The sequence below is a fragment of the Serinus canaria genome, chromosome 1 (assembly GCF_022539315.1).
Source record: "Serinus canaria isolate serCan28SL12 chromosome 1, serCan2020, whole genome shotgun sequence".
Lineage (NCBI taxonomy): Eukaryota > Metazoa > Chordata > Aves > Passeriformes > Fringillidae > Serinus > Serinus canaria.
Genome location: NC_066313.1, coordinates 104,444,666 through 104,471,468, shown reverse-complemented (window position 1 = coordinate 104,471,468; position 26,803 = coordinate 104,444,666). Strand labels below are relative to the sequence as shown.

Genomic DNA, 26,803 nt, shown 5'->3' with positions numbered 1-26,803 from the left:
CTTTACCAGTGAAGGTTTCTTTGTGGATACTGTTGGTGTATCTATTGTGGAGACTATATATGTGCAAAGGAATTTGCATATGAATAAGTTAGCCTTCAACAAACCTGGTCACACATTCCTTGAACTTGTAAAAAGCTGAAGGCTCAGAAGTTATGAAAAGCTGAATTTAGTGTTACTTTACAACTGTACCTCAGAATCAGAAATGGAGTTACATGCACAAAATGTGCCCTTTTCAACACACCCTCCACCTCACTCTACAGCAAATTCTCCACCGTGGTCAATATGGAGGGAATGCAGGCCTGGCTGTGCCTGTAGAGGTGAAAAACACATGGCAGCCTAGAATTGCCATTGGCTTTGCAGCAGTAGGACTTCTGTAAAGAAAATAATACTCTATGTGCTGTTTCTGTAATGATGAGTGCCTAGCATTTAGGGGAAAGGAAATACTCATGTCCATACTTTGGTTAAAATAGAATTGCTTGAATTGCTTGGTTAAAATAGAATTGCTTGCAATGAATTATTGCTTTATCAGAAAAAAAAAAATCTGCTGATATTTTCAGACATGAATATTTCTTTATTATTAATTAGATTTTTTATTCATTAGGTAATAAATATGAAATATCAATTAATTATATATTTTAATTAAATCTTTTTTACTGGATATACATATCTTGGCTATATATCTCTAAGGCTCAGCCTTACATTTTATAAAATTAATTTAGGATTTATTTCCTTCTAACTATTCTGTATTAAAAGTAGAAGCATTCAGACTCTGGGTTGATAAAAATACATGATGTTTATGAGGTTTGAGTAACTGTGATGCTTCTGAAATTTACTTAATTTTTTCCTCACAAATGTATAAAGCTTAAAAAAATGAACTCACAGACTCATTGTTTAATTCTATAGTAGCTGATCCAGAATTTCTGGTAGATTTTCATTTGATTCATAAAATGACTCAGTAGTTAATTTAAGAAACAGAAGATTGATTTTTAGCATGATCTTGAGACAGTAATTATTACACTGCTACATATGTTTTGCTTCTTTTTCTTTCTGCAACACTTTAGGCATATAAAAATATGCATTTAGAAGTACAGACTTGGATTTTGATTAAAGATTGCTTAAGATTACGTAAACTTCTGTGTAAAGGAAGGAAAACATGTATTGCCTCAGTTTATATACTTCTTGGAAATTCTAGCAATCTAACGTGTGAGCAGTCTTGAAGCTGACTTCAAGCCAGGCTTTTAACACATGATGGATTAGAGAAAACTCAGGATGCTTTGGAGTGCCTTCATGAAGAAAAATGTATTACAAGAAATTCAAATTTGTTCAAAAATTTATACTTTTGGATTTCAGAAGGTTGCTGGAGGACATAGGTAGAGAGGGTGAAATTGTGAAGTAGCAGACTGTTAAGGGTTTGCAAGTGTTAAGGATAGGGCCAGTTTGGGTACCTTTCAGAGGTGCTTGAAAATATGATGTAAAGAAGGAAACACTTCTGTAGTATTTTCATAATTTTCCCTAATGAACTCTTATGAAGTCAAAATTATTTTAAAATATACCACCAGTTTAAATGGTTAAGCAGTATTGTCATGAAATAATTGTGGTCTGTCAGGAAACTGAGTGAACATAAAACAGTAAATAGAATTATTTATCCATATCCCTGAACCTCAACAAGAATCATGTCATCCTTAAAAGAACAGGCAGAATTTATTAATTGCACCTTACTCCTTTTTACATATGAATAACTTTGATCTTTTTAGAAACATGATTCATAATGCAACAGTTTAGATATTTAAATATTGGTGGTATGCTAGAAGAAAACTGCCTCTTTAGTGATTTGCAGCAGAACAGTAGCTTTTACTTTTGGAATTCCCCTCTCAGGTTTTAGACCCAGTAGTGGTTGTTTCCAAATTCCAACTAGTGTGTGTTTTTTACACTCCCACAATGCCAAATTGCTAGAAGTATTGTGTATGGCAATTTACTGTTTTAATCTTGTCTGAACCTTCAGGAATTTGTAATAATATATCAGCCACATGGTGGTTTTTTGGAAGGGATTATTTTCTTCTCTTGGACTGGCTTTTAGAAATGGGAAAAATGGGGTCATACTGTCCTGACCCTGACACGTTGTGCCTGTCTTTTGGAGTATTTTATTTTGACATGTGTTTGAATGTTGTAGAGGAGAAGCTGTCACCAAGGATCACTCTTATAATTAGGTCTGAAATGTAAAATCAAGTCTGTGAGAAAATAAAAATGTAAGTTTTCACTTAGAATAAAGACATTTATATTCTTAACAATATGATATCTTGATCCCTCAGCTGTCCAGTCATTCCAGAAAATATTACAGCATTAGTTGTTCCTGCTAGGCCAAAAGAATTTTAGGTTTGATATTTTAATATGGCATAAGAGCTTCCAGCCTATGTTTCTGCCTCACTTCTCTGCAGCATTTTGCCAGATTCTGGTTGTGTTCTTTAGCCAGTCTCATTAACTGGAAGGAAATTTCTGAAGGTAATTTATTGAACCATTTAGCATTGTGATGTTGATTTGAAATTCTACAACCTTCCTACAAGGCCCTAAGCATTCTAAAGGGACTGATGTGAAACAGGACTGTTGAGATGCAGTTCACAGCTGGAAAAAACATTGACTTTTATGTCACATTAATGTCCACAGACTGGAGCCTGCACCAGTGTGGGCTCTCCACAGGGTCACAATTTCCTTCAGAGCACACTTTCCTGTTCTGGTGTGGGTCCTCCACAGGCTGCAGTTTATTTCAAAGGATTTATTCAGTATTGTATGTGAAAATTTATCTTTGTCATCAGCTCTCTTCTGGGACTTCCAAGTTTAAAGGTCAGAAAAACTGTTCAGTGGGTAGTCACTCCAGTTCTTAAAATAATTCCTTAAAACAACTGGGCTTTTTGTGTTTTGTTTTGTTTTTTAAATTTTCCACCTAGCATTTATTCACTGACTCTATAATTGACTCACTCTTTAATTCTTACATAAGGTGTAGGGTGAAAAACAACATGGACTAGCTGGAAGTTGTGATGCACTGAGAATGTAGAACTGAGGTGATATTTTGGTGCCATGTATAGCACAGACTTGATAGATTCTTTCTCATGCCTTAGGCCTACGTTTTGTAATCTGTAAAATGAAGTTGGTTTATTTTTTGTAACAAACACTGAGAGTTATTGCAAAGGTATACAAGTATACAAGATCTACATCTATATATTAATAGTATGTATTCCATTATTATAGGATTAATGTTTTTTTGCTTCACCCAACATTTTTGGGGTTTTTTTACACATAGAGAATAAGTTAGCTATTTTAATATTTTTGACTGGAATAAATTTCTTTGCAGCTGAAAACTAACTTTACGGTGGGTGTAGCTGGTTAGATATTACAGTAAGCAAAGTAAGTTTTTGATCTTTAAGGAAAAGAAAAAACAAGACGTAATAACTTAAACTCCCAAAATAGAACCACATTACCAAAAATAAAGAAATCCCTTTTTAATGTTCCAATATCAGGATTTATAGTATGTACTTGGAAGAAGTTATGACTGATATATTTTATAATTAATTTCATTAAGCAAACTACCATGTCTTGTCTTCCAAATTATAATATTTAAATTAATATTATAATATATATAATATTTATAGTAATATTATAATAATAGTTACTATTATTATTCTAGATATTTTACTGTACTGGAAGAAAACCCAGAATATATTTTTGGTTATTGTGTCACATTGACAGGTTTTTAATGAAGAAATGTGAAAACAGAATCTCCCAGTATAGTTTTCCAGATTGACTGTAGCTGTCACAAAAGCATATTAATTTGCAGAAAGAAATATCTTTAAAAGAAATTTTTAGCATCCTTCTTTTTGTAGTGTTTCACTTCCTGCTTGTGCTCCAGGTGTCTTGGATTGATGCTGAGCTCAGGGGTGTGTTATACCCCAGCTCTTGTGGGCTGGAGTGATTGGAAATCAAACACTGCTCCCCAGAACTAACTGATGTTTCACAGGATATAATTTTTTATTATTCCAGTCAGCGTATGGTGGCTTCCACACAATCTTTTTCTGATGCTGTAGGCGTAAAAAAAGGTCAAATATAGCAGTGCTTGAAATTTAACATGCTAAACTGGTTTGCATCTACTCTCCTCCATCTGTTAGGTCTCCTACTACTCTGAAAAGAAATTCTTCTATATGAAGTTAGCTTCTACTTCTCAGGGATACATCAATTTAAATTTTGATATTAACTGTACCTACCCTTAGTAATTAGGATGTTTCAAATCAAATCTGATTAGAAAGAGTGCTGATTACAAAGACAATGAATATTTCTTTTGCTGATTTGCATTCCTAATTACAGTTTTGGATTATATAGCTGTAGGAAAGTATATGTAGACTGAATTTTGTTGTCTAACCACTTGCTTGATTATCCTTTTCATGCCTTGGGGATTAGTATGCAGTCCACAACTGCATAAAGAGTTTAAAGTTTGGCTATAGTTACCAGGATTAGGGTGTAAAGAATAAATGTTTGAGGAATGAAAATCAGTGGAGTAAACCAGTAAAGCTTTAGAAACTAAACTCAGGTAAGAACTGGAGCTGTGGATGATCCTTGGATCTGTGAAGAGCCTGTTTCATAGGCAGGCACGTATGGATGTCAGGAGTTTCAAGGTTCTTTGGCACAGTGTGTTTTGGTTTTTTGGTTGTGTTCTTGGTTGGGGGGGGGTGTGTTTGTATTTTTGTTTGTTTGTTTTTGTTTGGTTGGTTGGGGATTTTTTGTTTGCATGTTCTAATCCTGGTTTGGGATGAAATATTACTTTTCTAGGAAACTCTTCTTTCAATATGCAATATATACCAAAGTGCATTGACACTTTAAAGAAAGATTTTCATGTTGATATAGTTGTTAACACGAGTGCAGTTTTATGGTTATTCCTGTTACACAACTGTTAGCTTTTTGTTTCATGTCATCACCTGAAGCCTGCTGTGAAGTTTGGAGGCTTGGAGTTGCTCCACCTGCCATGTTATATTGCTATGTAAGCTCTGCCAGCAATTTTTATGGAAACAACATTATGGAGTTACAGGAGCCCTTAACCCATTTTCAGCTCTTTCTGATGTTCTCCGTGTGATTTTTCTTCTAAGTTTGTTGGTTTTCTTTTTTGTGGGTGTTTTGGTTGGGATTGTTTTTTGTTGGTCTTTTTTTCTTTTTTTTTTTTTTTTTGTATGAATGTGTGTTCTTCCTTCTGTTACTTTGTTTAACAGATCCTAAAAGGAGATCTAGAAATGAAAAGGCAAATGATGAGTAAGCTGAAGTTGCTCAGCCAAGATCTCCTTGTAGCTGTGAAAAATAAAGCAGTGGCTCAAAAGCTGGAAAGTCGTCTTGAAAATTTTGCTCAGCGCTGGGAAAGCCTTGTGCAGAAGGTGGAGAGCAATTCTAAACAGGTTTGTAAAAAACAGTTTTATCAGTTTAAGACAACCAGATCCTTTGACAGTCAAATGCTTGAAGTAGTTTTGGTGCTGTTTGTCATCTTGTTTTAATTATTTCTCCTGCATCATTGTTTAAGATATATTTTATTTTTAGGACAGCATAATGCAATGATGATATAATTTTCTGGAATTTTATTCATATCTTTAGTTTTTAATCTCTAATTATGGTGTTGATTACTTTCTTGGGTTGTTAACTATGTTTTCAGGGATGTTACAAACCATCATGAAAATACCTTTCCAGTTAATTTATTTTTAACATATAATAACACACTTTTTTATAGCTGTCTCTTTGAAATAGCACGTAGTCTGAAATTAGTGCAAAACCTGTCTGCTAGTTTAAGTGAAATTGGTTTTTTTTCAATATGAAAAATTACTAATTGATTGCTGTTTTACTTCTGTATGTGATATGCTGATTTACAGATTAAAAAGAGAGGCTACAAGAAAAAGAAATTTATTGGAAAAATAAAGAAATCAATCTATACCTGTAACCAAAGTGCCAATGAAAAAATATAACCTGCTATTATTTTTACCACTTTATGTTAACTGTAATATATTAAAAAAAAAAAAAGAAATTGAGTTTTTAAACCAGGTAATAAAATTCAGCGCTCCATTGTAGCAGCCAAACCCATATCCAGTGTTTTTGCCTAGACATCTTGTTAGCATCTCTTTCTTACTGGGTTTAAACCCAAACCAGCTCCCTTTTTTCCATTCCATTATCTCACTTTCACTAATACTGGGTTATTTTTGAGCTGTCACTGTATGACTAAAAATTGTAAAATGGAAATGGATATTAAGGATTTTTAATTAAACAGCACAAAGCAAAATGTTACAGCAGGTACCTCTGTCCTGTCCATACAGGTCTCTCACAGTTCTGGTCAGTTTGATTCAATTCCCTTGAGCATGCTGCCCTTTTTTTGTTGCTCTCTACTAATACTTCTACCAAATTTTGTTTGGGTTATTAAAAAAAAAACCTACTATACTTCATGTATTGATCTGAATCCTTCTTAACCAACCTTGCTTTTAACTCATACCTTAATATTTTAGCTTGCTCTGTGATATTTAGAAAAAACAGCCGAAGTTGGAAAAATCAGTTTAGGAGAAAATAAGGGAAGAAAATGGTGGAAGGGCACAATTTCAGTTAGAAAGCAAAACCACACTGTGTACGCAGCATTTAGGAGTTGCAAATAAGATTTAATTGCAGTATATTTGTGGTAGGAAACCTCCTGTTTCAAAGCAGAGATAAATTCCAGATATTCATTTTTAAATTGGGGATGGCTAGGGTCACACAATTTGAGGAGGTTTATAAGACACTCCAGGTTCTTCAAGTCCTGTTCAGATTGGTGATGGCTCCTAAAGGTAGTTACTAGTTTTGAAAATGGAACTTAGATTACAGAAAATGAAGTGGTCAATCTTGAGGCTGTTAACATAGTTCAGCACAGCTGGGAGATGGTTTGGATTCCCAGCACAGTGTAGCTATGCTGTCAGAGCAGAATGGATAAGCTTTCAGTGGATAAGCTCTTCCTCCAAGGAGAAGCTGCTCTGCTTGGGATAGAAGTGATGTGCTGCCATGGGAATACTGCTTCACCTTCTGGAAACATTGCCCAGTTAGACCTGGCTGAAGGATCTCTTCCTAAGGCACTGTCACACTGTTCAGACATATTTTCTGTGGAATCCTGATGGTGCTCTTGTCACCATGGATTTCTGTCTAGGCAGGGCAGATAATTTCAGTGAGGTTTTTTACATGTACTCATTACAGAGCTCATTTATGTGTTTACACTGTGAGAAAAAAAATGCATGATCTCATGATTTCTCTAGACATGAACTGAGGAGGAGGAGATTTTGAAAGGGGTGAAAATCAGAATATTTTCCAATAAAAACTATCAGAAAATGTATGTTTTATTCATCAAGCTTAGATATTGCCTTTGAAATTAACTTTACATGGTTAAGTGGTGGACTTGGCAGAGCTAGGTCAATAGTTAAACTCAATGATCTTAAATGTCTTTTCCAACCTACAGGATTCTATGATTAATAATTTTCATAGGGTGCTCATAATTGCATTTTTGTCCTTAGTTATTTCCCCTCTTAATAAAGTGTCACCAAATGATTAACTTGTTAACAAAATAAGAAATTAAATGGGAGAGACAACCTCAGGCTCAGTTCAAAGATGATTCTCCTACTAGACATATAAAGTAGCTATAAATCCCAAAGGAAAAGTGCAGAAAGTAGAATGTGAGTTCTCCCACATTTGGCTGAATTAATTGCTCTTGAATTCAGGCATCTAATCAGAACACATGGCTGAAGCTCCTGCTACAAATGACTGGATGGCAAGGGTGTGAGAGAGAGAGAGAAATCTAAAAGGCAGTTTGTCCTCATCATGAAAATGTCAGCTTTCCTTCACTGACCACACAGTGGAATCAAGGACAAGGACAGCTTGTTTAGGCTAAACGTGGAGCTTCCAGAAACTCTAAACCCAGCTTTGCTGAGCTCATTATGCTCACTAAATTGTACTGAAAATCTTTCCAAACTAAAGAAAACACCATTCCTCATCCGAACTTCCCCACTCACAGAGATAAATTTCATCAAAGAACAGATGACAGCTCCAAAAGTGAGTGTAAAGGAAAATTATGAGTTTATCAGGACAGAGGGCACTTCCAAAGACAGTAATAAATGTTGGCATTAAAGGAAGGCTGCTGTATAAATGAGAAATAAAATGCCATAAAACTACTGAAGTGCTATACACACATTGTACATATGTTTGCCTATAGATGATGAAAAAGATTTGAATTTGTCTGCTAGGAAAAGAGATGAGTTTTAACATGTTTCAAAGATGGACTTGATGTGAAACTGCTAGGAAACATTGTGTTTTGAAAGTCTTTTAATGTGCACCCTTGTGAGTCACCTTGACCTTTTCTGTATGATTTTCTAGTGGGTTAAAGCCCTAGTGTATGTTACCCCTTCTCAGAATCACATTTGCTATTCAGGTACTGAGAGGGATGAAGAAAATATGAAGTTTTTATTTGCACTGTCATTGAATAATACATGAAACACACCACTTTGGTGATTAAAAGGTGTTTGAATTTTTTTTGTTGTTGTTTTTTTGTTGTTGTTTTCTTTTTTTGTTTTCATTTTTGTTTGTTATTTTTTGAGGAGGTTGGTTCTTTGGGGTTCTTTTGGTTTTTTGTTGGGTTTTTTGTGTTTGTTTGTTTTCTTTTTTCTTCCTTTTTTTTTTTTTCACCAGTTAAGCTAATAAAAGTTGCTTCTTTTTTTGTTATTCCTAATATTGTTAATGATTGTCCTTTTCCTATTGAGTCTCTGCAGTTTAAATGTGAACCAGCTTCAATTTGCACATAAGGTTGCAATCTACATTTTAGTCTTACCCTGTCTTTAATTAGAATAATTATGAACTTCAAATTCACATCTCCACTCTCCTTTTGAAGCACATTTTAGCCTCCACTCCTGTTGATTAAGCATGAAAAATAATTTTTTATTGTTTTTCCATCCAAATCCTTACACCCCCTGCCCCCAGCATCGTGCCTTGGCTGCTCTGAGCAGTGATTGCAGTGCCAGCTCTGGAAGGGCAGTTCCCAAGCTCCAGCTGCAGCTGCTACTCCTGTAATTGGAATTATGCTGCAAAAGATTCCCACAGTGCCTTAGCTGTGGTTTATTCTGTGTTACACCTTCTTCACTGGAAACTCTGCCCTGGTATTGATTAGCAAATGAAAACATGGCAGGATATGACCCTAGGTGTCTGAAATATCATCCTACCATTGATTTTTGGATAAAACAGAGTGTAATATGAATTTTATGAGAAGAGGAAAGAGACACAGAGAGACTGTACCCAAAATTATATAATAGGCAAGAAACTCTTTCTGTTCTGATGTAGAGTCAGATCAGAGAGAGATGACATCAGGTTCTGTCTATCTTCAAATGTCATGGAACCCTAGACATCAGAAGCTTTAACTTGCTTTTCCTTCTGCCCCCTAATTAATTAGAATAAAATTGAAAAGAATGCTATAGAGAGTTTCAATAAAAATGTATGGAAATCCTGACTTAATATTGTCATGATTTCTGTAGGGATAAAACTATCAAAATCAATATATCTGTGAGAGAACTAAAACAAGAGTGTTGCTACGTAAAATTTTAGTGGTTAAAAAGTCAACTGGGTGTTTTTCTCTTCCAATGAATTTTGTAGTTCATGTTACCTACATCCCTACTGGTCACAAGCAGTTTATTCATAACTGTAGTAATTATTCCATATATTTTTTTAAAATCTGCTCTGAATCTGGATTTTTTAGTCTTCTTAGTAGTCCAGAGTCTGCTCTATAACCTAGAGAGCTGCCTATTTTGAGAGGTGGAAGCTCAGCATTGGGTTAGCTGCTCTGTGTAAGAAATACTGCCAGTTTACAGTGGGAAAGCCCTTCCCTGCTCACCACTTCCACTGTCAACCTGGACAAAGATCAGGAAGACTTTTGTGTGGAAGACAATGGGAAGAATTCAGCTGAGTTGGCAAGAATTTTTTGGGGTTTTTTTCAGGATTCTTGGCTTTACTGATTCTTGGCTTTGCCTGCTGGGAAAGAGGCTGCTTGCTAACAGTGTTTCCCTTTCCTTGTCATTTTTATTTTCTTCTTCAATGCAAGGAAGCATTGTGGAGAAGGTGTTAGACCTGGTTACCTCTTCATTATTTTATAGAATCACTTATGTCTCAGTAACTAAACTAACTCAATTCTCTTACTGAGTTTCTAATGCAAGAAGTAATAGATAATTTATGTATGTGTTTATAGTTTCATGGATGACATGCCTGTTTTTGAATTGGACACTCTAATTATTGCATACTAGCAAAAGCAAAGATGTAGGACTTTTCAGGGGCACAGCTTTTTCTTTTCCTGGTATAATTTTTTCTTTTATTTTCCATTTCACTGCCCTTAAACTGAAAGGTGGTTGTTGGAGCTGTAACTAGAGTGTTTTGATAAATGAGCCATCATCTGACAGAATCAAAAAAAGATGTGGCCTATTTCTCATGAGTTAAGGGATTTAAGAGCAGCTGCCCACATTTGAGTTGGAAAATGTTATATGGAAAAAAGTACAAATAAGCAGTGTACAAATAACTATGAGAAAAAAAAAAATTTCTCATCATTCTTTTTTTAATGCAGCTGAGCTAACAAAGGGGTTTTTTTTAATTACCAAAGCAAAGATAAATGCATTAGATAGGTAGTGTTTACAGTGTTACATGCCATGGATATTAGTATCTGGTGTGACCCCTAAATATTGGGTTTTAATTATGGAATAAAACTGATGAAAATAATTTACCTTCTAATGTGTGTGTTCTAATTTAAGATTTCCAGACAGAAAGTTAACTGCCTTTTCATGCAAGTATGTTATGGTGGATTACATTCTATTTGAAAATTTTTATAAATGGTAAGACTGATAATTGGTAATTTAGTGCCATTTTTATGTCTTTGTCACCTCTCAAGGAGGAAATTTTTCGATGGGGGGCAGTCTGAAATTAATATTTAGTGATAGTAACATTTTATTTATTTGCTATCATTCAATGTAATTGTAAAATTCCATTTGTTTCTTTTTTTCATTCAGCATGGATTACAGGGGGCTATAAGTTCATTAGAATCCTTTCTGATTTTGATATTGGCTTTTGCAGATAACTTATTCACACAGCGTGAGTCAGATAAAACAATCTAGCTTGAGTTCTGTGTAATGTTTTTTCCTGAAGGTCAGCCTATGATCAGATGAGAGCAGTTTCTCATTATTTCCTATTGCTCCTCCAAACAATCTTTACTAAAGTCTTTCAAATAATGTATGACCTCCGTTTTTGTGCTTCTCACAGATCTCGCAGGCTGTCACTTCCACTCAGACATCACTAACACAGACAACTGTAATGGAAACTGTAACTATGGTGACCACCAGAGAGCAAATCCTGGTTAAGCATGCTAAAGAGGAACTCCCACCACCTCCACCCCACAAAAAAAGGCAACTCCTTGTGGATTCAGAAATTAGGAAGAGGTGAGAATCATCATGAGACAGAGAGAGAATACTGTTAGAGTCTGGAAAAAAATGCAAAAATTGTCATTTGACTGCAGTATTTTTATGTATGCTATTTTGAGCTTAAAATTGTATTTCTGTTCTCTACTAGGATACCAGCTGATTATTATCTTTCTTTACTCAGCATGAGTTATGGATTATATTTTGCTTGTATTACACCTATTTAGCAGTATAGAATATTAATGATTGCATCAGTGCTATTGCATAGTAATTATAGTGAGTTAAAGTCCTTGTGTATGGCATTGTGGGCATCCCACTTGGCTAGGGTCTTGAAACATGATGGACAAGAAGCATTCCAAATTAATTCTAAGATTTTGGTATTCTTTAAGAATTTTATTACAGTTTAAATACTAGTAATAGAGATATTGCCTTTTTTCTAAAGTTCATTGTGTTCTTCTGGGCATATGGGTCAGGAGTAAAAATAGCAGTTCTCCAGAGGCAGTTAACATTTTGTGAAACATGCATTATTATTGCTTTCAGATTCTTTTTCATGTGTAACTCAAGTACAAGTGGCAAGGGATTTTATACTGATGCTGAACACTAGTTAAAGTCAGGAGAAAAAATTCTGATGTGTTTAAGCAGAATTGGCTCAAGCAGTAAGTTTCTAAATGAGGTACTAAGAAAGTAGATTTCAAAAGTTCATTGTAATGTTTATTTTGGAAATGTTTTTGTTATTCTGATAAACAAGAATTCCAAGGTAATAGATTCAAAGACTGAAAAGGATGTGAAACTGCATTCAGTTTCATTCTCATTTCTATATACAATATCTTTAAGTTCAGTGTGTTTACCAGGACAGCTATTTTCTTGTAGAATAGTGTTTCACTAATTAAGAAGAATGAAATATAGAAAGAATAGGAGAAATCTGACTTCTTTTTAATTGAAGTTTTTATGTGATTGGAAAAATAGGTACTTTTTATATGTAGGCATCGTACCTGTTTTTAACCTTTCTAAAAGTAAGGTTTCTAGTTCAGCATCATTATTTAGGAGTGCTGTATATGTGATGTAAGAAGAATAATTCTCACCCCTTTTTGTTAAATTGGATAACTATTTCTATTGAAAGTGCTTGTTCTAAATCAGTTTGTGAGCTAAATTTCAATATTTGATTCTATCTCCCAAGTCCTCATTTGGAATCTGTTTTTTCCCACATCCTAGGTTACCATTAAATCATAAGTGAGAGTTGTATTTTGCTAATATATTCCCAAGCACTCAAAATGATGCAGTGCAATGACTGTCAGCAGACTTGTAAAGCCTGAATTTGTGAAAGGAATTTTTAGATGGCAGTGTTGTTGCTTCTCAGGAATTATAATCCTTAACACCCCTGTTAATGTTTCAGTAGTAACGTGCAAAGATGTGAAACAGGATAGAGGCCCTGTTGCCTTATGTATGACAGTAAATCTTTACTGTAGCATGGTGCCTAGCATGAAAATAGTGGTCTGCTTTTGAAATTGAAAAATTACTAATGAAATTTTCCCTGCAGTGCCAAAGTATTTAAATAATTGGTATTTTAAAACTTATTACCTTCTTTTTTTTCCTGAATTGAAAGTTTTAGGAATGATCTTACTTCATAAGGAAGTGAAGTGCCAGATTACTGTTATAAAAGGAAGGCTTATCTTAGGTAAAACTAAGTAGTATGATGATTTATTTTTAAACCTATTTTTTTAATTCTTCAAGAAAATTGTTCCTATAAGCACTATTATCCAGCTGGAGACCAATTGGCATAGAAATTCCTTTTTCAACTACTACATATTTGCTGTTAGCATATATTTTCCTTCTTGCTCATATTCTTTTAATTTGCCTTAATACTGAAAGTAAACTTGGCAGGGTACAGCAGAACACAGAGTTGATACTCATCATGCAAGGAGACTGCCTGAGGGCAGGAATTAGCTGGATTATGGGAACTGTTTTTGTTCCAAACTACCTTGGTTTATAGAAAGTGATAATTATGTGTTACTACAGTGCTTTAGCTGATGTCTGTGTGAAGAACTCCAACTAACAAGTTTATATAGAAACCTGATTGATCCTTGCACAGAAAATAGGATGTATTATCAACTTTGAGACTAGGATTGCTTTAAGATATATTACAGGTAGATCTGCTACCAAACTTACAGAGTGTTAATAATTTTTTACCATGCATACTAGGCTTCAAGGGGTTTTGATTTGTTTTAATGCCATCTAAAATATGTGCATTCACCATATAATTTCTATTTAACTTTTGGATAAGAGTCAAGATGGAACAATCTGTAGTTCTCAGTCTTGGCCTGGGATGGCTGTAGGTATTGGAACAAGTGGTGGTTTCTTTTAGATATTTAAAATCAGAGTTCTTTTCATTTCTGCACGGGTTAAACTTTTATTTTGATCTGCTAGGAGAGAAATCTGATGTTCACAAGGAAAAAGGGGGTTATTTTTTTAATACACATGCATTTTAAGATATGCTCTAACTATTGTTTTGCGTGCCAAAATTACTAGTTTTGTTTTAACAATGGAATTGCACCAGCACATGAGAACTAGTCCAGTGTGACTGTTGTATCTGTGACTGGACCTACATTTTAGGAATGAGCAAAGTAGATGTTGGAAATGTCCACAGCTGTGCAGCAGGATGAATGATGGTTATATTACATGAAGGCAGCATTTCTCCATTCAGAAAATCTTTTTGGCATTTCTAACTGAGCAGAGAAAACACCAAACCCCACAATTTGTGTACTTTTAGTCTCTAGAAAGTCCAAGCAGGTGATCTAGAGTGGGAGGAGCAGTCAATAAATGGCTTTGGAAAAACTCTTGGAGAGTAAACTCTGGGGAAGAAGTTTCAGCTTAGAGTAACAGGTTTTGTGACTTTTTTTTACTGAATATGTAAAAATGCAGCCTTGGAAATGAGCACACTTTATAGACTGCTGTTGTTTCTCTCAAAGACAAGAAAATATAAATCTATACTATGTTAGCATAATAATGGAAGAAGAAAGCTCATCTAAAAATTTGGGTGTTCAGTTAAAATATCTTCGGTTAAAATATCACTGGTGACTAGACACCTTTTGGATGAATGTTTTTGTTTGGTAGAAGAAAAGGTATTGTATTCCCAAACATCCAGTAATTTATTTTCTGGGTGCATTGTTGGCTGCAAGAACTCTCCTGGTTTTTTGTTTGTACTCAATTGTAGCTGCACTCAAGGATAAACAAAGCCCATAATACTGCATGCCTTTTGATTTTTTAAAATAAATTTAAGGAATGAGGGTTCTCAACCTACCTCCCCTACATCATTCTGTATTGTGTGTGCTTGCAGCCAAAATTTTCCCTGAGCAGTTAATGACTAATACTTGATGGTTGTGTACTCTTTGGTTTTGGTTGGTAAAAAAAGCCCTTGCAGTGACTGAAGGCTTGTGAGAACCTTCCAAAGGTGAATAACCAGATTGTGTTGGCTGCTTTCTGCAGTCACAACACACTGCATGCTGTGGCTGGGTATTTTTAAGCCTGGAAGGGAAAGCCACATTTAGGGTTGAGGCTTTTTTGAGGTGGTGAATAATGCTCCCAGGTTTTGGTTCTTTCCTCTGTTCTCAGACTTTAGTTGGTGTTGTTTCTGTAAAAGGACAATGACTGAAATAAATTCATCAGGCCCCGTTGCCAGAGGTTTGGAAATACTTCTGCTTAAGATTAGCTTCTCTGTGAATTATACATTTTAGAGATACTGGATACTATAGGAAGGAAGAATATCTTGGCTACTCAGTGAATATTGTATTAGTGTACTGTCTAAGAGCATGGCCTCCAGTTACTAAGCCAAGCAGAAAAAAAAAGGGGTAGCTAAGATTGAAGCATCAAACTTTCTAGAATGCCAACAGTTTTATCAGGGTTGGAAGTATAAAAATCTCAATTTAAACTGAATAAATTAAGAAGAAGCAATTTGACTTTTAGACCAATAACATCCACAGAACTGAATGTCACATTTCCATTGCTCTTATATTCTGTGGCACAAATCCATGGGGGAAGGAAGCTGTTGATTTTTTTTTCCTCTTAAGGCAACTTTTTGCCATAAGTGGAGGCAAGCAGAGATAAGAATCAGATTTTTTTTTTTTTAAATTTCTTCCCCCTCCATTCTCCCCCCTGAAATCTAAAACTGCTTGAGGACTAATGCTTCAAAATGTCAGAATAACTTAGGTGAGTTAAGTTCTGTTACTAGTCAAAGAAAAGCTCCTTTTCCCACAGGAATCAATTTGAAACTGAGAAAGATAACATACTTGGAGCCGTATAATAAGGTCTTGAAAAGATTGTATTAGGCATTAGGGCTAGAGATAAATGCAACTCAGCAGAGGTTATAGTATTAAAAAAAACTGTAAATGGGAGAGAGGGATGCAAGATAACATATTTCTTTTCATGGTATTTACATATTCTGGGAAAAACAGGTCAGTTGCATATCATAAAAAAATCTGAAAACTACTCTGTTCATGCTAAGTTTTTAAATAGCAGACAAATAAAAACTGGTTAATATTTAATTTAAACATATTTGTAATAATAATTTGCTTCAATAACAACCAAAGATACCTTTCTTTGCAATTTGGTAAATAGCTTTGTACATGCTTCCTAAGTTTTCCAATGAAAGTCTACTTGTCATACCACTATTATTAGTATAATGTTAATTTGAAGATTTGAAAGAGACTCGATGCCCTTTGAAGAGCAAGATGTGTTAAAACAGGATAGTTGCACCATCTAGTGTTTTTATCATTTAACAGCTGTTAAATGAACTTTTTGAAAAAAGAGAAGCCCTTACTCTTTTCAAAATTATTATATTTTGGATTTCAATCCTTCATTATTTGCAAAAGCTTGGATTTTAAGGAAAAAAATAAAAAGGAAAACAAATAGGGACTTTATAATGGTCTTTTCAATAGGTATTGTTTCATAGATCCCATTTCTGTGCAATTAATTGTGTTAGTGTGGACCAAATGGTGATGGTTTAGCACTTTAACAACCCTCCATGGGTTGTTTGACCCTTTTTGTCTCACAGAAATGCAGCCTATGCTCAGGTAGTGTTATCTAATGATAGATAATACATTCAGAAAGAAGAAAGTGTAATGTCCTTAATTTTCCTGCTTGTTTTTGAGTTCCTTAAGTCTGTAGCCAATTCCAGAGGAAAGGAAAAGGTGACTAAGACACAACAGCATAGTTTTCTGTTGCTCAGAGGGGAAATAATTAATAAAGATTTTCATTTGGAGGATAAGAAGTGTGGGTATGTTGAGGTTTGTATACGTGGACACTTAATGCTTAGTAAGCATTTATCCTTTATAGTTTTTCTGAGGTGAGAAATGGATTAATGACAAATAAACAGAATTTATATTCTTCACATTTAGCACCTGAAATCACCTGCAATATAAACAGAGTATTGATTGGCTCTGTACCTGATTGTTCTAGTTGAGTTTCTGTTGGAGATACACACTTGGGATTGATTTGGTTTTTCTTTTCATGCCTTGTATGCATTACAGAAGTCCACTGGTCGTAATGTTGATGAGGCTAAACTTAATAGTATCACAAATGTAGAGGGAGGGTCAAAATGTCATTGCAAAAGGAAATAAAATTGATACCTAAAATTGAAACCTAAAAATTAAGAAGGTAAAAAAAATGTTTGGATAAATTGGCAGTTGAATTAGAAGATAAGAACAACTCTATTTATGAACTAATGGCTCATCAACTACAAATAAGAGGAGGAAGGAAGACAGCAGGGAATTAGATCAGAATAATTCTTCAATGGGCACCATGTGCTGTAAAGTTGTTCTTTGATATGTTCTAGGCAGTGAAGAGCTACAAGCTGAGAAAGACTCTGGTGAGCTGGGGATTTCAGTCCAGACATGGAAATGAAAGAATTCAGTGAAGTGATTCTTGGATCAAAGTTGTATCATTCCCTGCCAACTCAATATGTAGGCAAATGGTTTCATGTCTGCCCAAGATTCACTGTGGTGACAGGCCCAGTGTGATTTTGGTTTGGAGAGGGAAGGAAACAAATGAACAAAGGAAATTGTCAAGCAATTTATTGCTGTTAAAAGAAATAAACTACTGAAACCAGTGTCTGTCCATGATAGCAGTAGCATTGTAATTAGTTTAAAGATGAAAATCCTTCAGTTTAGAGATAAGATTGTGTACCATGATGGCCATATGACAGGAAGATGCTTCACACCTCATGTTTCTATGTGAACTTGTTTAACATTTACTTTGTTTGTACATCTATTTACTCAAAGCGTATTTAAAAACATTTTCATATTTTTAATCTATGCCCATCACATTTTCACTGAAAATTCTCCACAAATTGATTTTCTTGATCATCCCAAGCCATACACCACCTTCATATTCCCATTCCAAACTTTCTTGCTAGATCACCATGTATTTGTTCAGAATTGACTCCTTGTTCTGACTTGTCTTTTCTCTGTTAAATACATGATAAATCTCACCTTTGAGACATTTCACAACTGAATTGCATCTTGTTTTTCTCCTTCTCTTCATGGAATTTACAACCCAAATACCCACCAGAGTCAGATAGTCTTGTCCTAACAGAAGTCCCCTACCTAATAAAAAGAATTATGGAAATCACTAAGTAACAAGTGTTGATTTTTTTTTCTATTTTACAATAAAAGCAAATCTCCATTTGAACTCAGCTGACATGCTGGCATGTAAAGAGAGGGCTGTGGGACCAACAAAAATAGTATTTCTCCTGTGAACAGCAGAAGCAAAGACTAAGTGGAAAACAAAAGTGTGACTGCTGCATGAAGAATAAATCCTCTGATTCAAGTGGAAGTTTTATGTGGGGAGCATGACAATGTACATGTTAAATTAAAGTAGTTAAAAATAATTTCTGAAGTGGTTTTTGGTTTAGAATCATCCATTGATCTACTTTTACAATTCTACCTGAACTGAAGTTTGTTAGGACAGAAAGGCAGTCTCGCACTAATTTATGTCTAAATTATTCTTGTCCCTAGGAGATTTAAAGACTTTATTTATACTTGGATATCAATCTAGAGCTAATATAATTTCTAACTGCAGCTGTGCAGAAAGGAAGTATCCAATCACTAAAGTAGAATGATTAAATGCCATTTCTACCAGTGTTTTCTCCTTTTACACAAGGTGAACATGACAGAGTGATTTTTTTGTCTCACTTGGTAAGATGTCTATATCTTAAAGATATTTATGTACTGCGAAAAGCTTCTTGGACTTGACTTTTATGTATTTTTAATTCTTTTCTTCCCCCCATTCTTTTGCCCTTTTTTGAACAGGAGGCTTTGTCTCTGAAATTATATTTATCTCCAGAAGAAACTGCAAGTGGCAGAGCAATCTGTTATGTGAGATCAGCTTTGTCATATCAGAGAATCATATCATGTTATAGAATGCTTTCAGTTGGAAGGGACCTTAAAGATATATGTCTAATACTTGCCACCATCTGATGGCTCTCTGGGCCATGAGATGTGTTCCTAATTATTTTGTTTTACTGTCAAAACTATCCCAAATACTCCCATTCTCTTCCAGGTGTTGCAAAGGCAAGAGCTAAATCCTTTTTCTTGAAGAATTGATCACAGATAAACATTCATTTGTCAATTTCCATCCTGTACCAGGGTAACACCAGGCTATTTTTCAGAGAGTTGGACTCACTGATTCTACTTACCTGCATTTTCAGAATGGAACAAATTCCAGAACTCATACAATTTTACCACTCAGGGACTGGTAAACTTCATTGCTATAAGATGTCTGGTGTTTTGTAATCATCAAATATGCAGTTATTATTTGTAGAACAAAGGATAACATTTTATTTCAAGAACTGCACTTGATTTAATGATCAGAAATAAAGCTGAAGTAGGAAGCTCTCAACTGACTGTGGAATTTGTGTTCAGGGATTAGAACACCACAGACATTGCTTGAACCATCTGGGAATTTTATTTTGTCTTTTGCCTTAGAATTTATAGTTCTTTTTAAAACTGAGGATTTCTCCGCCTTCCATTACTTGAAAGTCACATTTTTTTCTCCTTGAATGAGTATTCAGTTAGTATTAAAAGGAAATTTTTAATCAAAATTATTCCTAAGAGTTTATAATTGAGTGTAGAATATTAGACTAAGATTAAGGCAGTTTGCAATTCTTTTTCTTTTGCTTTCATTATTTATGAATACAAAAAGTTGCAGTGGAGAAGGAAAAAAAGGAAGCATAAATATTAACTCAAGCATGGAATACTTTCTTGTACTCAATTTTCAATTCAGCATATGTAGATTTATGTAGCACCTGGTTTTGCCTTACGTCCTTGTATTTTAGAAATATAAATCCTTGTATAAATGAGTGTATTTTTATAAAATAATTAATTCCTCCATGGGTATAATTGTTGTTCAGGTTACTGTTTTCAGTAGATTTCCTGTTGTATGCAAATGATACAACCTATAGTCACAACGCAAACTGAAAGATGCAGCTTGTTATTTTTTTCCCCCAGGTCTTTCTGCTCTATTGTGTTCATATTGCTGCAGAAGGAAAGTCAGCTGCAAAAGGGATATAAATATTGTAACATACAGTGCAATAAAGAAATGCAATCAAGCAGAGAGTGTGGCATAACTGACAACAAATATTGTTTGTATCTTCTAGTTTTAAAACTACAGTAGATACTGAATCACAATTTGAAATTTCTAGACATTAATAATTTAAATATCTGCATTTTGATACAGAGACATTATCTGAATAGTGGTTAACGCAAGTAAAGATCGGTTTTAAAGGAGTTGATGAAAGAATTCAGAATGCAGTAAAGTGGGCTGTGGAGTAAAAACTAGTTTTAAATTAAGTACAGAGAGCTGGGGAATCTCAATTTTGGTTTTAAAGCTTTAACTGTGGAAAATTATACTTGGTGATTAGTGATTACATTCTGCAACAAATTTGAGTTAAGCAGAAAAAGCTTCTTTCATCAAATTTTCTGCTTGATTTTCCTTGATAATTTCATTATCACAAGCTGGGACAGTGATCTCACAGGTTTGGAGGCTTCATTTGGTCAGTCTTATAGGCCTTACATCCTCAGCTAAGCCAACAAGACTTTTGTTACTTTTTCTTCACTGACAGATATTTGTTTCATATCTTCCAAAAACATTAGCTTGAAAAATTAGAATACTTACTGTGAAAATTATTGAATCTGTTCAGCTGTCAAATCGGGTCTTACAAATGAAAAAGTATTTCTGTGTTTCTAAATTTTAGAATGATTCTTTCTATGAAATCTCTGATGAGAAATGGGAGTTTAAAACTCTTATTTTGCTGATAGAAATTGCTGTTTCTTCCGCTGTTTAAACAACCATGTTTGCTGTCAATCCTGTTTTCAGGATGAGCTGTGGAAGTTGAAAGTCCTGTTGCACTTTTGTGTCTCTCAGGTTTGACTCGGATACCACGGAGCTGCACAGCTGGATGACCCGCTCCGAGGCAGTGCTGCAGAGCCCTGAGTTTGCCATCTTCAGGAAAGAAGGGAACCTCTCAGACCTCAGAGAAAAAGTCAATGTAGGAGAAGCTACTCGTGTGCATGTCTGTTACTCTGTATTTGCTTGTCAAGGTGCTTTCAGAGTTCAGTTTAAAGGATTTCAAATGTAGACTGACAAGCATTGATTGTCCAAGATAAATTTAGAAGTGTTCACTGTTCCTGTGAATTTCAGATTTTGGCACCAAAATTACTACACAGGCTGTCTGAACACATAGATTTTTGTTGTTGGTTTTGCTCACACATGTTCATATTTAATTAAGGTATTGTAGATCCATGACAGTCTTAAGTAAAGCTATTCCAAAAAATATATAGATAAAAATATATATTGATATATATATGTATAATTCACATATATATGTAAAGTTATAAAGTTATATTTAGTTATCATTACTTAAATATGCAACTCCATTCTATACTAACAGGTTAATTTGACATTTTACATGCACAAACTGAAGAATATGAAAAGTGTCACTGGAGTGGATGCTAAAGAAAATCTATATCTATTTCCTTCACAGAGCTGTAAAATATATATGACAATCACCAGTTTCCACAGGGCTTTTATTGGTTTTGGGTTTTTTTTACTCTATTGTAGTCTTATATCAGGCCCAAAAACTGTTCTTTCCTGACAAAGTGAATGGTTCTGCACTGCTTAAGAAGTAGCTATGTGTGTGTGTCTGTATGTCATAGACTGAATTACTGAATTTAGCCCTTGAAAACTAAACTGTTACAATTTCTTTTCCTTATTTAATTTTTTTAGATTAATGACAAAATGCCCATTTTTTCTAAGATGAGAAAGGGATGGTTTATATAGTTAACTTGGATAGTAGCATAGTAAATTATGGAACACCATTAAAACCCATGTTGATACAAACTCCTGGAGCACAAAGAGATGGAACAAAGTTACTGTATTGATACAAAACAGATCTTTTGCTGATGGTTTTTCTCATTTTCTGCTTTTTCATCATGAATCAACCTATGATAAGATTGAGTAACATGGAATTTTGTGACGGTAAATTTACATTTTTAAATTCCATGTTAAATTCCAAGTTTCTTGCAGTAATTTTAGGTTCTGTGTTGTCATGAGTGCTAGAAATTATGCATTCAAATGGAATATCTTGAATTATTTCATGCCACAACTTCATGTTATGCGAAATATGCATAACTATACATATATATGCAGACTGAATCAAACACAGAGTAGATTTGATGGGTTCCCCTGCTTCCATACTGAGTTAATAAGTTAATAGCATTAATCTAATACATTAATAGATATGCAGTTAATTTTCCAGTCCAATCCAAATTTTAAAAGAAAGAAATAGAAAAAAAGAAACCAAAAACTTATCTCCCTTTCATATATTCACATTTTGAGGAACATATTTGTTTCAAGGTGAAAAATTAGCTTATCTTGACCTACAGATTACTCAGGCTACCCGCACTCTGGTTTCCCATTGGCTCTACCTCATATTGTCTAAGACTTTATAAAAGCATTAAAGGATCCAGGAGCCATGGTTCACTTTCCTCATTATTTCCTTCCTTTGCTTTTGAGGAGATGGTGATTGCTGCAGGTGAAGGGGCAGAGTGGGGTGAAACACAGACCTCCTTTGGTCCCCACGGGAATTCCACGAGCTCTTGCCTTGCTTTTGCTGGAGCTGAGGAAGAACACTGGGGCTGGGAGGCCACTTGCTACCACATTATCCAGGTCTCATTTCAGCTGGTCAAGGCACACATCGTACTGGAGAAGGATGCTTGGAATTTGACCAGTGCATGAGCATTTAAAGTTTGAATTCCAGACTCTGAGGATAGCAGGAGATATTCCGATGCTCCTTTAATCTCCTTGGAAATTTAGTAAATGGATTGTTAACAAACAAATTTCCAGATTTTTTTTTCCTTTTTTCGTTAAAATAGTGCAGAAGGAGATCAGTTTTATATTAAGAGAGGTCTGAAACAAACCAGTAATTCTAAATAGATAAAAGAAAAGTTGATATGTATCCATCATTAGCATTGTAAATATTTTTAAGGACCAAGACTCATTTTAAATTCACAGTGTCACTGCTTTTAAAATGAGCATTTTATAGAGAAAATCGAGTTACATTTAGAAGTTTCTAGTTGCTCTAAGGGAGAAAACATTCTATTACATGTATTAATTTGAGAGTGAGAACTCTGAAAGGTGACACTTGACAAGTGCTACATGGATTATGTGTTGAATCATTTTCAGTCAGTGTAAGTCTTTGAACACACTTTTTAACAAAGTAAAGAAAAATATGAAATTTTTTTATTAATGCCAGGTCTTAAAACTTGTCCTGACCTGATTTTTCCTGGTCTTATCTCTGTCTCAATCAATTAAATGAGAGACAAAGCAGAAAGTACTTTTCAGTTCATTGATTTGAACAGTTTCATTGCTGTTGTTAACACTTTTAGTTATTAGTTCTCTCAAAAAGTACCTCAAATCAATGGAAAACAAGATACTATGTGTTTTAACATATGATATAATTTCTAGTAAAGTTATAGCAGGCATATAAAAAAAGAATGAAATGCAGAAAGGAAAACATATGTGAGAGATAATTGAAATAGATTTTATTGTTCTGTTGTGCTTTAAGCCCAGCTGGCAGCTAAGCACCACACCTGCACCCATCCCCTGACCCACCCCAGTGGAATGGGGAGAACCAAAAGTAAAACTTGTAGGTTCAGATAAGAATAGTTGAATGAAATAAAGTAAAATATAATAATGATATCAAATAGTAATTCAGATAATAGAAAGAAAACAGCAAACAACAAGCAAGTGAAGCACAATGCAGTTGCTCACCACCTGCTGACCAAGGCTAGACCCTCTCCCTGAACCCAAATAAGCCCCTCCCAGGTAACTCCCCTAGTTTATGCACTGAGAACGTTGTTCTCTGGTGTGGCATATTCCCCTGGCCAGTTTGGGTCACCTGTCCTGGCTGTGTTCCCTCCCAGCTTTTTTTTGTTTTGTTTTGTTTTTTGTGTATCACTGTCAGAGCATGAGACATACCAAAAAAAGAGTTCTTGACGTAGGATAGACACAACTTAGAAAACCCAAAACATGAATGTTATCAATATTATTCTCATGATGAATCTAAAACATCATTGTCCCAGCTATTGAGAAGAAAATCACTGTATCCCAGGCAAAACCATGATGTGCACTGACATCCACAGTCATACCCCAGTGCTGTACATGCATGCATGTGACCATCTACTCTCGTGTGCACAAGTCCCATCTTGCCCTTACTTTATCATTTAGGGATTTTTGCCCATTTGAAAACATAAATTGGTATAGCACAGAACACCTGTGGTTGGCTGATGCCCAAACTGTCCTTTATTCTTCATTGTAGTCAGTGCTGAGTCCTAGAGCCTTTCTGTAATGACTTTCTTTTTTGCTGCTCTTTTGGGGACAGTTGCTAGTTTCAGGGTTGTTTTTTCTTGTGGCAGCTTGCTCCTCATTTTTCATGGATGAGGGGTCACATCCATAAGATGGAGTGGAAGTGGATCTGCTGCATGATAGAGGGACAGAGATGTTGGAAATGAAATCCACAAGGAAATCTCTTTTGCCATAATTGGTGATTCATAAAGTGAAAAAGCTTGCTCCTATCCCAGCTCAGAGGGGTCCTGGGGGAGACAGAGCCAAGAGCAGGCTGGATAAAATGGAGTTACTCTGTTTGCTAAGGCAGCTGCTCTTTAGATCCTGGCAGGAAATTAGCCTTTGGCAGATGTATTATGTAGCTTGAATAAATTAGATATGTGCAAAAAGTCCATTCCCATGTCTGGGGAGAAGAAAACTATTGATATCCCTTCCCTGATACAGAAGAAAGATATTTACATTACCTGGGCAGGGAGACTGCAAAGCCATAAGAATAGAAGGAATTTCTTGAACAGCCATACTCCTAAATAACGGAGACATCTAAACATTAATGTAGTAAATATTGTTATGCTGCATCCCACCAAAAATATTCTACAGTTAGTGTGTGTATTTTACTAAAATCAGACCTAAGAATGACTCAGGACTTCCATGTTTTTCTTAAGCTACAATGAGCTTTCAGTATTGCAAGTTCAAATATATAAAAGTTCAGGTGCAAAAAACCTCCACAATTTCAGGTAGTAAATCCTACTTAGTAGATTGGATTTGAGACTATCCAACAAGGAACTGGAAATAAAAATCCTTGAAAGACATTTTGGTTACCCAAGAAGAAGCACCTAGAAATTCTGAATCAAAGATAAACACAAGGAACAGATGTAAGGGAAAATGTCAGATATCCTAGACAATTAATTTGTTCTCTTGGCATTCTCAGAAGTCCTATTCTCATATGTTTGTTCTGTTTTAGTGACCTTTTCCAGGCATGCTTTGTTAGGCATGGGTATTTGAGATCTGAATCCCAGTCAGAGGTGGTGATGACAGTGCTGCCTCTCTGCCCTCAGGGGTGGTGGGTCACCACCACAGCAGGTCAGGGAGTGGTACCCTGCATCCTGTCACAGAGCTCTCAAAGATGTTGATTTGATACATGAATAATATCCAAATTTCTTCAGCCATCAGTATTTTCGAGTTTATGAAGTCATTAACTGCCAACTAAAATCTCAAAGTCAAATAAAATGTTTAGATTTGTAAAAATAGCCCCTTCACCTTTGGCTAGCATTTAGCTAAAGATGAATTTATAATGTTTTTCAATCAATTAAAGCTGAGCTATAATGCGTTTGCATTGTCTCTTGCAAAGTAGTCCAGAGGATAATTAATCTCTACTAGGATAAAAGTCTGTAAAGTTAACCTTTCCCTCTAATATTGGTGTCTTTTTTTTTTTTTTCTGAAAAATCTTTTACAGGAGGCAAAAAGAGTTTAAAAAAGGGGGGTGATTATATATTTGGAGATATTTTGAAGTGGCACTATTGTCAAAAAGTGTCTGTTACACAGAATAAGAATTACTTTTTATTATTATTATATTATTCTGTAAAATATTATTATACAGAATTTAAGTTTCAAAACTTCACAAATCTCTTCAAAATGATCCCATTCTACTTGTGACATGAATGAACTTGAATCAAGAATATGATCCCCTTCAGTAAAGGAATAAATGAAGAAAACAGAGCCAAAGAGATAAATGAGAGGTGTTTCCAGGGCTGCTTCATTTCTAGGCACTTGACACCATAGAAATAGTACATGGAAATACTTCTGAGGTTCCTAAAAACCCAACACACAATTTGCAGGTTTGGCAAGTGATGGCAGGGACATGTGCTCATTGTTTTGAGAAACTAGAGTGAATTTTTCCTTTCTCCTCAGGCCACATCATTCATCTTTGTCGGAGGAACCAAGAGTTCAGTTTCTCCTCCTTTTGTTATCACTGTGCTTCCTGTATGTTTGTCCTCTCATAACCGGTGCTAGAACTTCATTTGCATAATTTATGCCAGTTACATAAATATTAATGTAGAAAAATAGCTGGCAGAAAGTTTGATATGTTTATTTAAGGACTCTATACATAGTGCTTATATTTTCTGCCAGGACCTGGGAACTTGAATCTTTCAGGAGGGAGGTGGACATTTCTCCACGTTCTCCTGCACACATAGCATATGCTGGGCAGGGAAGGGTTGACTTCCACAAGCTTTTATGTCTTTTAATTTTTATATTTCAAAAAGATAAGTTTTAGCATATTTTATGAAGTGGTTTTGGGTTTGGTTTTTTTTTTTAATGATTTTTTTCTGCTCACTACACTTATACACATGATAATTACACACCTGGTGTTACAGACAGAGTAGAGTTATTTTCAGGATATTTTAGTGTTTTAATGATTCCTTTGAGTTCTCAGTAGTTATTCT

The 26,803-nt window shown here is 34.9% G+C and overlaps 1 protein-coding gene across 6 annotated transcripts in view; it reads left to right on the top strand.

The window, feature by feature from the left end:
- Positions 1-26,803, top strand: part of DMD (dystrophin) — a 971,087-nt gene that overhangs the window by 282,743 nt on the left and 661,541 nt on the right. For all 6 annotated transcript variants that reach the window (XM_050969735.1, XM_050969772.1, XM_050969742.1 and 3 more), the window contains 3 exons: positions 5,250-5,429; positions 11,314-11,489; positions 20,883-21,006. In XM_050969735.1, the coding sequence (XP_050825692.1) occupies positions 5,250-5,429; positions 11,314-11,489; positions 20,883-21,006 (480 nt within the window). The remainder of the gene's footprint in view (positions 1-5,249; positions 5,430-11,313; positions 11,490-20,882; positions 21,007-26,803) is intronic.